The sequence below is a fragment of the Fundulus heteroclitus genome, chromosome 3 (genome assembly GCF_011125445.2).
Source record: "Fundulus heteroclitus isolate FHET01 chromosome 3, MU-UCD_Fhet_4.1, whole genome shotgun sequence".
Classification (NCBI taxonomy): Eukaryota; Metazoa; Chordata; class Actinopteri; order Cyprinodontiformes; family Fundulidae; genus Fundulus; species Fundulus heteroclitus.
Window position 1 is genome coordinate 27,209,864 of NC_046363.1, and position 12,335 is coordinate 27,222,198.

Consider the following 12,335-nt stretch of genomic DNA (forward strand, 5'->3'; position numbering starts at 1 on the left):
TTAGTTAGTAGAGCTTTATTGCATATATATTACACACATAAGTGCTTTTACTTGGGTTTTACCAGTAAAAGTTCTTACCACTTTACTAAAAGTTAGATATGCAAAAAAACCCAACAACAAACAAACAAACAAAAAAAAAAAAACTATAGGCCGGCACGTTCACACATTTTTTATTGCCCCGAGCAAGGTTTAAAACATCAAGTATATTCAGGCAGATGTTATGCTGCCAACATGCCACACTATTCAGATTTATGTTTGAAAATAATAAACATTGAAAAATTTGATTGTGTAATAAGAAAAAGTAAAACGTCACTTTTTCAAAAATATTTTAATATTGAATTTTATTCATGATACACGTAAAAAGGTGCAAAATAATTAGTTAGTAGAGCTTTGTTACATATGTATTACACACATAAGTGCTTTTACTTGGGTTTTACCAATAAAAGTTCTTCCCACTTTTCTACAATTTCAAAGTTATACATGCAAAAAAAAAAAAAAAATCTATAGGCCGGCACACTCAAACAGTTTTTATAGCCCTGAGCAAGGTTGAAAACATCAAGTATATTCAGGCAGATGTTATGCTGCAAACACGCCACACTATTCAGATTTATGTTTGAAACTATAAACATTGATTGTGTGATAAGAAAAACTATAAATGTCACATTTTAAAGATATATAAATATTGCATTTTATTCATGATACACGTAAAAATGTGCAAAATAATTAGTTAGTAGAGCTTTATCACATATATATTACACACATAAGTGCTTTTACTTGGGTTTTACCAATAAAAGTTCTTACATTTTACTAAAATTTCAAAGTTAGACATGCAAAAAAAAAAATATATATATAAATAAAATCTATAGGCCGGCACACTCAGACAGTTTTTATAGCCCTGAGCAAGGTTGAAAACATCAAGTATATTCAGGCAGATGTTATGCTGCCAACACGCCACACTATTCAGGTTTGAAAATAATAAACATTTGAAAAATTGATTGTGTGATAAGAAAAACTATAAATGTCACTTTTTAAAAATATAGAAATATTGCATTTTATTCATGATACACGTAAAAAGGTGCAAAGGAATTAGTTTGTGGAGCTTTATCACATATATATTACACACACAAGCGCTTTTACTTGGGTTATACCAATAAAAGTTCTTCCCACTTTACTACAATTTCAAGTTGGACTTGCAAAAAAAAAAAAAAAATAATAATAATCTATAGGCCGGCACACTCAAACAGTTTTTATAGCCCTGAGCAAGGTTGAAAACATCAAGTATATTCAGGCAGATGTTATGCTGCCAACACGCCACACTATTCAGATTTATATTTGAAAATAATAAACATTTAAAATTTTGATTGTATGATAAGAAAAACTATGAATGTCACTTTTTAAAAATATATAAATATTGCATTTTATTGACGATACACGTAAAAAGGTGCAAAAGAATTAGTTACTAGAGCTTTATAACATATATATTACACACATATATGCTTTTACTTGGGTTTTACCAATAAAAGTTCTTACCACTTTACTAAAAGTTAGACATGCAAAAAAAGTAAAAATAAAATCTATAGGCCGGCACATTCAAACAGTTTTTATAGCCCTGAGCAAGGTTGAAAACATCAAGTATATTCAGGCAGATGTTATGCTGCAAACACGCCTGAATCCTGATAAAACACCCGAATATGTAGATTTCTAGCCCCGTGAAGCCAATCTGTGAGCCCTAAAAACACCGCCCGAGAGCCCCTCTGCTGCCGCTACCCGGAAACATTACAAGGGCCGGAAAGGACCAACGTTAGGGGCGCACACGTCACTCACTTTTACCCAAAAAAAAAAAAAAAAAAAAAAAATACATCACCACCGACCGATCAAAAAAAAAAAAAACCCTCCTCGACCCTCAAAACAATAAACTAATGAGCTCCCCGCCAGCGCAGAGCGGTCGGTAACCAAATGGCGAGGAGGCTGCTGCTGCTGCTGCGGCGTTGATTTCGAGCGTCCACCCAGCTCTCAGCATCAGTGAAAATGGCTCTGGCTAACGACTGGAAAACAGCACGCAGAAATGGAAGCGGACCGTAGCTAGCCAGCAGGCAGTCGGGAGGAGAAGAAGAAGAAGAAGGCGTGCCAGGCCTCATCCGTCTGCAAAACTCTGCTCCGTTACTGGATGCGTAGGTAAACATTAGCCGAATATAGGTTTTTTTTCTTTTACGCAGATGTATATGCTAGCGCTAGCATCGTCGTGTTAACGTTGGTCGGCGTGCGTTGACCGATTGTGCTTCGGGGGAGGATGGCTAACGTTAGCAACAATGTGGCTTTTGTAGAAAATGCGTGCGGCTGCACATAGCCAGACACACTGAGGCACGCCGGAGTCTAAAAAAATGATGCCAAAGAGAAGCGCCAAGTTTAGTTTTTTCCCCCCCAGTTTTTTCGCTAAATGTTAAGCCGATACTGTAACAGGAGCTGGAGCGCCGCCGTTATTACTCGCGCTTGAAACTAATGTTTACACAGTGAAGCGAATGGGAAGCTGGTGTTAATTTTAGCATTTGTGCATCCCCCCCTCCTCCTACCCCAATCCCCGTTTTTTTTTTATTTTTTTATTTTTTTGCAGGATTGCTGAGTTGCATTAAAATGAGAGGCAGTCAAATATGCGATAGATAATTTCCCTCATCTGCCAGGGAAGCTCTCAGTCCCCCTTCCAAGGATTCGTCAATTGAATCAGAGGAAACGGTAAGATTTTTGTTAGAGGTGAGCATAACCACATTTTGAAGTGAGTAAAGTCTGCAGAAGACGGTGAACTTTCTCTATCCTTAAGCACAAAATGTTTTTTTTCTTTATAGTTATTATTACATTTGATTTTTCTCGTTTGTGCGTCTGTGTTTATAGGGTTGTGTGGATTTTTGTTTTTCTTGTGGGCTTTAGGGTAGTAATATCTTCAGAAGAGGTTTATGTTACAATAATCTTTTTTTTTAAATATCTGCGTTGAAAAAAAAAATCAAAAAGATATCAAGAAAATAAATGAAGGTTCAAAATTAGAATCGAAATTCACATTTAAAGCTGAGAAGTTGTGACCCATAATTACACAGAATTGCTTACATTTTATATTTTCATTTAGATATAAATGCCAGTTTATAGACTTATAATAGTCGTGTTATTCAGCCAGTACGTCTAAGTCATTACTGCAGGATACATAATCACTTTAAAACAGCGACAGAGAATATTGTGCCTTGAAACATAATTTTACAGATAAATCCTGAGGTTATGGTGGAAATCTGGATCTTGTGTGGGCCAGTTAATTCTAACCAGCCATGCTCTTATAAATAACTCTTACTCTGTCCAGTTCACACATGTAAAAACCCAATTCCTTCATGTTCGTAATTCACTATCTAAACATACTGCACTCCCAACCTTTCATCATTTCATATTTATACACCCTGTTTGCCCAGAATCGTCCTATTTTGTTATTACAGATTCTCAAAATGGCATATCTCATTAACAGGTGCTCCTGCTTAAGTTGTTGGAACCCAAAACAAGTCTAACATTTTGAGGATAAGTTGCCCCATTGCAGGCACCCTTAAAGTACTAAGAGCTCATCTGACAAAGTCATCGCTGAAGTAAACAGAGGAAAACATCTGAGCTGTTGTGACGTCTATAGGAAGGTTAGGGTGCAAGAAGAGACAGCATTAAGCATCAAGCTGTGGTTTCATTTTTCTTCAGTACCTGCAAACCCTCCTGGAGATACTCTGCCAGCAGCAGGTTCCCTCACAGAAACAACCCGACTAATTAATGTGCAAAAAAGAAAAACCAGTGAGATCAGTTTTCATGGTTAGTGCATGAGTTTTTGGTTTCTATCTCATTTAAAATAAAGAGTTATGCAGGATTAGCTGGCCATGCGTCAGGTTATGTTTGACAACCAGTGGGTCAAAGTAAAAAAAAAAAAAAAGTGCGGATATGTTGTGTTGTACTAGCTGGCAGTTGATTGATTGAGTTATTCTGATTTGATAATCTCTAATTTTTCATAAGGTAAGACTGGCCCAGAGGTTCAGAAGACTGGTTTAAAATCACAAATATTTGAAATGGGGTCTAAAAACTCTTCAGATCTTTACAAAAAGGGATTTTCAGTGAGATTATATGGAGGGTTTAAAATTTTTTTGATTACCTGTTTCTATCATTCATATAAAATATTTAACCACCAAGAGTCTTGCTATGAGTAATTACATTTTTTTTTTTTTTATAATGGGGGATGAAACGATAGAACTTTGGGATAACGTGGCCACTCATAGGTACACAATGGGAGAGCAGAGTGGCAAATTGACTTGGAGAAATTTTCTATCAATTAAAAAGATTCAGTAATAATGTTATTCTGTTTCTGTGATCATGTTGATTGATCATGTCCAAAGGTTTGTCAGAAATGGACCCATATGCTGTTACATTTACCAAAACCTCTCTTTAAAATCCATTTTCATAAACCTTTTCTATCATTCTGTGCTCCTAAAAATTTGCATTTGAGAACATTTCCCATCATTATCAGAATTTCTTATAATATGGTGTAAAATACAGACTATACTTAAAATAAGTAACATCATATAAGTTGCGCTGCACCCACACCCCTCTATTTAGAAAAAAAACTAATTTCTGCTTTATGAGGCTTTTTTTAATTACCTAGTCCTCAAACATGCAGCAATGTCAGAAAATACTCTGGCATAATAAGATAATAACATTCAGATTTATATGTGCTATGTGTGATTCATAACAGGGGAAAAAAAATCAGCATGAAAAGATTAAACGGTCAGATAGTAATGAAGTAAAATGGGTCACTATCTCCAGCGCCTTGTTAAATATGCAAAATCTGCCTCTTTTCACACTTGACGCCTACAAAGTGCACAACATTCATTCACAGTATAAGAAAAGATGAGAGTACCTTTGTGTTTATTGTCAGTAGTCTAATAATAAAACAAATAATTGGCATTTATGCAGCAACTTTATTTGTGCACCACTCCAGCAGAACTACTCTTAAGGTAAGCTATTGCACATGTTGAATGTCTTCTTCTGTTTGTTGCAGTTGCTGTAAAATATGGGAATATCCTTTCAGATATGGCACAAACGCATCACTTCGATCTCTTTTATTTAACAAATATGAATGGTTACTAAGCAGACTTTCCTCTGTCACGTCTTTACATTTACAACAAGTGGCTAATTTGTAAATAATTGGAAAAAAGCGGCGATTAAAGTTTAAATAACATTTTAGTGCCAAATTATTTTTTTGTAGGAAGTTATTCTTTTAAAACTGCCATAGAATATGTTAAATTTAATATAATAATTTTTTGTGCGTGTCTTAACTCTTTTGCGATACATTTTGGATCCGTGATAAGGTTACAGCCACAGAGTTGATGCTTTGGTTTAGGATCAGTGTACCAAAAACTGGGCTTTAAAGAGAAATTTCTGTATTTTCATATTTTTCCTATATAGAAATAGAATTAACTTTTAATAGATGTGCCTGTGTTTTAATGAGATCTTGTAGATTAAAGGGTAATCTGTAATACAATGATAATTATTTTATACTAAGGTTATATAAAGCCCTTCTATGACTTTCACCCCTTCTTGACTTCTGTGTTTTCAGCTGTAGGAACTCCTTGGCTGAACATGGATGAGGAATCTTAGGTGAAGGAACACAATTATTCTCAAAGGAGACAAGAAATCATCATTTGAACTGGTTCCGCAATAAAAACCCACTTTAATTAATTTTTGATGCAGTTGGGTGGAACTCGTCTACCTTTTTTTACCTTTGATCATCAGTTTATCACCTCAGCTACCCCACTGAGTTTGGAAGTATAGTGTGGGAAGTGGATGATCAGGAGGGGAGTGGCAGCGCCAGAGATAAACAGTCTGGAGAGATGAACTTTAAGCTGTCTCCAAAGTAAGAACGTAGTAGCATAGTCCCACTCTTAGGGTAAAGTCCGTCTTTCACCAGTGAGTGGTGGGATTACTGTAGCCGCTCCTAGCGCTGGAGGTTTGGCGTCTGCACCCCCATGTGCCAGTGAGTGGGAAATGTTCCAATTTGGAAAATACAATCTGGACATTATAGAGATGTTAAGTGGGCACCAGGCCCACCAGTTCAAAGGCCTTGGTTTAGATCGACAGCTACAGCATCAGCAGCAAGTGCAACTTCACCAGCATCAACTCCAGCAGCAGCAGCAGCAGCAGGCTGAGTCTTCTGGAGCTCTTCTGTCTGGACTTGGCTTGGGCCCCCTGCAGGGGTCAAGAGGTAACGCCTTTTCTGATTCTGCCTCCATTTTTGCCAAGATGAGTGCCCCTCCTCCCCCACCTTTACAACAACAGCCTTCCTCATCTCAAACCTCCCGCTCAAAGTCAAGCAAGATGAGCAGCAGCAGCAGCTCGAGTCATTCTTCTGGCTACCCGCAGTTCCTGCGCTCTTTCCACCCGTCTGAGGCAGCACTAGCACAGGAGCAGTTACACCCAAGTGTAGGCCGCTTTGAGCACTTTACCGGGGGAAGTAGCAGTAGTGGGAGTGCTGGGGGATTAGGAGGATTAGTAACATCAGCACCTCCACCTCCTCCTTTACATCCCGGCCTCTCTGTCCCCCAGGCATCACCTGGCCCCTCCTCTTCCTCTCCCTCTCCATCAACATCTGTGGCCACCTCTAACAACCCTCCTAGCAGCAGTGCAGTCAGCTCTTTGGGACACCAGTTGGTTGGAGCCCAGTCTGATGCACGGAGCCTTCACCAACAGTTTAGTTGCATGTTAGCTGCTAATCAATATTTTCTTTCTGGTGTGCCTGCTAATGCTAGCTTAGAACAGTTTCTGGTTCAACAGGGAACTCATAACCACTTAGGGATTGGGTTAAGTCAGTCAGGCGGGGAGCCTAGCACTAGCCTCGCTCCACCTCCCGCTTTGCACTCCTCGCACTCACACAGCCACTCCACCCCCCAGCCCCAGCAGCCTCCCCAGCAGCCTCCCCAGCAGCAGCAGCTTCCACCTCACTCCCTTTCCCATCCTCACTCCCATTCTCATCCTCACCACCCTCTCCACCCGGGCTCCCAGGCTTCATCGCTGGGTGGCTTCGACTTCCAGGGCATTCCAGTGCTTTCGTCTAATCAGATAGCTTCTCTGATGCAGCAGGAAGCAGGTTTGCCCCTTCCCTTACCACTTCACTTGTCTTTATCGAAGGAAGATGGTAAAGGGGAAAGCAGCGGAGGTGGAAGCAGCGGCAGCAGTAGCAGTAGTAGTAGAAGGAAAAAAGCAATGGCCGGCTATTTGCCTCAAAGAAAATCTGAAAGCGGTAGTAGTAGCGGTAGCAGCCATGTTCACAGTAGCAACAATGGTAATCCAAGCACTAGTAATGGAGGGCTAAGTCATGGCCAGCCCCCGGCTTTAATTGGCAGTGGGGTTGGTATGACAAATATGGGCGGAGATCCGTCATCCCTTCTTGCCTCTTCATCTTCATCGTCATCAGTAGTTTCTTCTTCCTCCTCCTCTGCTCCCTCTTCCACTGCTGCCTCAGTACTGGTTACTAATGATTCTCAGCTTTCTAAATCTGATAACCAGGGCTCAATGCAACCCAACACTTCAGAGTCCGATACAGAGCCCATTTATAGCTGTGGCGATTGTGGCAAAAGCTTCCCTCACCTATCAAGCCTTCGTAGGCATATGCGCATGCATGAGCCAACCACAGCAGGTACTAGCAATACTGCCACTACAGGCCCAAACCCCGTTTACATTAAAGCTCAGTCTGACCCAAGCCTTCCCCATTCGACCCAAGAAACTCCACAACCCTCGTCAAATTCATGTCCTAGTCCAGACAAAGTATTTCATTGCCCCGATTGTGGCAAAGGCTTTAAGAAAAAGGGGCACCTGCTGCAGCATGGAGTTTTACACTCTTCAGCCCGCCCATATGGCTGCTCCACCTGCTCTCGGGCTTTTAATCGTAGAGAGTCACTGACACGTCATGAGAAGATTCATGAGGAAAAGCCATTCCGATGTCCTGCCTGTGGTCGTGCCTTCCGAGAGAGCACCTCTCTTCTCAACCATGCTGCCTCAGGCACCTGCGGCAAGCCAGGTAGGGGACCCAAACACCGGGGCAGCAAGACAGGAACTGATGGTGAGGACAGAGTCGGGGGAGGGGGTGGAGGAGGTAACGGAGGAGGGGGAACTTATCAAAGCAATAGAGGGGTTATTTATGGGAAAACTGAGGAAGAGGATGGTGTAATCATTGTGAGTGAAGGAGAACCTAAATCAGGTTTAGGATGTGATGGTCTGTTTCAGTCTGGAAGGGGAGGGAATTCAAATGACAGGGACAGAACAGATGGTAAATACCCCACTGACTACTCTCGGAATCGTTACACAGGCTACCATGATGACCACCGTTCTCAAGGTAATCCATCTCCGTGCTACTCTGGCGCCTCCCCCTGTGGAAGTGGGATGGCGGGCCCAGCTCTGAGAAAGGCTCCCTTGGCCCCAACTCTGCATCCGCACTCACAGAGCCACAACCAGCACCACCATCCGCAGCAGCAGCAGCCCCACCTGCCTCTTTCTTCTCTACTGGATGACTCAGAGGATGATGTCACTAGCTCTGTCAATAATGCAATCTCTGCAATAACAGCGGCTAGCAACAGTGGAAATAGAGGGGATGATAGGGGAGACATAATAGGAGGTCTGCTAGGTGGTCTTGGTTTAGGACCTCTAGGCTCACCTTCCTCCACCTCTGGCATGGATAAGAATTTCCGAAGTGGTGGGAACCAAGAGGCTATGAGCAGCAACCCACAGAATCCTACTACCAAACCAAAACGTCCTCGCAAACCAAGAGCTAAGAAAGATCCTGCAGCTGGTGGACAACCCCCAAAACGTAGGCAGTACACTCCCAGAATGGGGCCCAGCGGGCTCCCGCGCACTCACCTGTGCAGCGTCTGTGGCAAGGGGTTTGCGCGCCGCGAGACTCTGCGCAGGCACGACCGCATCCACACCGGCGAAAAGCCCCACCATTGCACCATATGCGGAAAATACTTCAGAGAGGCTTTTCACCTCAGCAAACATCAAACGGTCCACTCCGGTGCAAAGAATTACAAATGCACAATCTGCGGGAAAGAGTTTGGTTACTCCCAGAGCCTGAGGAGGCACAGCAAACTCCACCAGAAAGGGGAGCTGGAAGAGGTACCCACAACACCAGCTCCAGAGAGCCTCAACAGCTTTAACCCAAATACTCAATGTAGCGTGGCGCAAGACAGGAGCCAGAACCCAGCACCGAGTACCTCTTCCTACTACCCCTACTCTCAAGACGTCAAGCCTCAAGACTCCAACCCTCAGCCGCAGCCGCCTCCACCACCCCAATCGCAGTCCCCAGCGCAGCCTCGACTCTACACCTGCGCCATATGCTGGAAGTCCTACCGCCATCACTTCCAGCTTACTGCTCACCATCAGATGGTTCACGAAGGCGGGGCTGACAAGTTCTTCTCCTGCGAGGTGTGTGGGAAACAGTTTGCCTACTCTAATAGCCTCACTCGACACAGGCAGTCTCAGCATGGGATTACCCGAGCTGAACAGTCTAACCCCCAAGAAGGCAGCAGTGGGTCTGGAGAAAACAGAGGTGGGAGCGATGTTAATCAGTCAGCCTCAGAAAGCGAGGCTGCCACCAACGCCCTGCTTCAGATGGCTCCATCCACTGAAGGGCACGGAGGGCAGGGTCTTAGCGTTGTCACTCATAGTCACCAGCAACCGCCCCCGCAACCACCAGCTGGTTATTCCCCCCTCTTTTACGATGCTGCAGCAGCCCAGTCCTCCACCTCCAGTGCTCCATCCTACTCTCAGCCTCTCCCCCCCAACTCCACAATCATGCCCCCGCAGCACCCACATTCCCCTGCCGGGGTGAAGGGAGAGCACATTTACCCAGCCGGATCCCGTAGCCGCACGCTTCACACCACCGCCCCGTTCCAGCCCCTCACGGAACTGCCCTCCACTGAACATCACCATCTGCATCACCATCATCACCTCTCCCACCATCATCCCCATCATCAGTTAGACACCCAGTCCCACCAGCACTTTGAGTGCAACACCCCGCTGCCCCACGACGACATGAGACGACACAAGAAGAAAAAAAAAAAGTCCGACAACAGAGAATGGAGGGGAAGTAACTGGGAATCGCAGGATTTAGGGAGATTTGATGGAGTCAAAAGGAAGAAAAAGATAAGCTGTACAATAAGAGGGCAGCAGAATAAGAAACACGGCTCTCTCCGTTTGACGATTAGACGAGGAGGAGGATCTGGTGGTGGTGGATATAGGCTTATCAACACCGGAGGAATGAAGGTACAGATCCTGTCATCTCTCCAAGTTCCAGTGAAGCGGTTCGGATGTCCCATATGCCCCAACTCCGTGTTTTCCCGCAAAGCGGGGCTGCTGATCCACATGGCAGTTAAACACCCACGAAAGGCCTTGAGCGCTCAGGATCGGCTGAGGTGCAGAGTGTGTGGGAAGCAGTCTCACAGGCCTTTGACAGCCTTCATCCATCGAGCCTCCCATCGTGCCAGAGGGACTTTCTCCTGCCGCCACTGCTCCGCTCGCTTCTGGAACGCTACACTTCTTCTCAGGCACAAAGCGTCCTGCCGCCGCAGGGCTAAAAGACTGCAGAGAGGAGATGCTAAGAGGTTGAAGCTTTCGAAGAAACCCGGAGAAAGACAGATACACGACAGTCACGAGGAGATGCCATACTTACAAGGATCGTATAGATTCTGATCCTGGTGTCTGAAACAAACAAAAAAACGGCATACAAGAGGGATTTTTTTGTTGTTCTGTTCTAAAATAGGAAAGTGAGAGGTAAAATAATTAAAAAAAGGGACTGGCAAAGACATCTACTGCCTCTAGGAGAATTTACCTCTTTTTTTCTGTTGCATCTACTCTGCTATTAGAACGAGTGTGTTAACAACTACTGTAGAACATTATATTAAATATCACCGGAGAATCTTCCAGGTTATATTGGAAGGGTTTCAAAGTTTTTTCTTTTTTCTTTTTTTTTCTCTCGTTTTTTTTCTCAAAGACATGACTGTTTCCATAGGATCATTAATTAACCCCTTAAGTGCATTGACACTATGCTTGGCTGACACTGTGCAGTTATCTAGACAAGTTAGGTGAAATGACCTGCTAATGTACTTCTCCCTACACAACTAAGGTTCCCTGCTCTTGCTGTATGATAACGTCTGCTGTGTATTTCGTCTTGTTGATGTTCACTTAGAGGCTCTGAGGAGGCTGTTTTTTTTTATGTAAAGTGCATTTATTAGGAGTAGGGACATGGGGACAAAGACCTTTTCTGTTAATAGTATGTCAGTGCATGTTTGTTCTCTGGTCAAGTTTCTTGCTGAGGTTGTAAAATCACTCCTGCAGTATGTGATGGTTTATTCAGTATATCCCCAACAGTTTGTAGTGTAAACTTGATTTGAGAGTTGCCCCTATATTCCTTTGTGATTTAATCACAAATAGACGAAATGTATAATTAGCGTTACAGTGATTCCCTCTCCTGCCAAAAATGAAGAAGCCTTGCTTACGGTGTTCACTTCGTTTATTTGAGGATATTCCTAGCTTTTATACCATGGGATAAAAATAAAAAACAGGCTAACACAGAATGACTGTAACATGTTAGACTCATGATATTTGGATGCTCTTTTTTAGCAGTGATAATTTCTACCGTATTTCTTCAAAGTGGGTTTAAAAACAAGGACCTATCATGATAGAAACAGATGTAATAATCCCTGTATTTGTGTGTAACCCAATCACTCTTCATGTCAGTCCACTTACCCCCATTATACATTTGAGTTTTTACTGTTTTGCAATCATGTTATCACTGTCGAGACTCATTTTTCTTTATTTCAACTGAACCTGATGGAATACGTTTTCAAGTACATCGCTTTATGTCACTTTATTCACATACGAAATGCTCATAGCCCTGTCAAGTTTTTGTTTTCTTCCAAAGGAAAAAAAAAATCTAGTTTTAGTAGATTTCTATCACATTATTTACTGAGAAGTCAGTAGTTGATTATATTTCAGCAATGAATAAACCTTAAGTGTAATCATTTGTTTTCTTTGATTTCTTATCAGTAACCTACAAGCAATATCTAGAGCATAGTACAAGATAAAGCGTGTAACTAACTAAAATCAACATTCACATTTGAGATTTTTATTTATTTAAATATATATATTTATGTAAAATGTGAGTTTTTAGTTTTTAATCAGTTGATTGATTATAGTGGATGTCAGGATGTAGTTGATATAACAATAAATTCCATTAAAGTGTTTGTTGCTTGAGGAGAATTAATGGCTTTCAGGAATCAAAG

At 42.3% G+C, this 12,335-nt stretch overlaps 1 protein-coding gene across 3 annotated transcripts; it reads left to right on the forward strand.

Moving 5' to 3' along the window:
• The first annotated feature begins 1,630 nt into the window (after positions 1-1,630).
• si:dkeyp-69b9.6 (zinc finger protein 865) lies at positions 1,631-12,076 on the forward strand. 3 transcript variants are annotated; one of them, XM_021322888.2, is made up of 4 exons: positions 1,649-2,175; positions 2,612-2,730; positions 5,621-8,077; positions 8,366-12,076. In XM_021322888.2, exons 3-4 carry the CDS (start codon positions 6,049-6,051, stop codon positions 10,741-10,743), a joined length of 4,407 nt encoding a protein of 1,468 aa, XP_021178563.2. In that variant the 5' UTR covers positions 1,649-2,175; positions 2,612-2,730; positions 5,621-6,048; the 3' UTR covers positions 10,744-12,076. The 3 variants fall into 3 exon arrangements, with proteins under 3 accessions (XP_012730616.2, XP_021178563.2, XP_012730617.2); XM_012875163.3 differs by having other exon boundaries at positions 1,656-2,175; positions 5,621-6,265; XM_012875162.3 differs by having other exon boundaries at positions 1,631-2,175; positions 5,621-12,076.
• Positions 12,077-12,335: the final 259 nt, after the last annotated feature.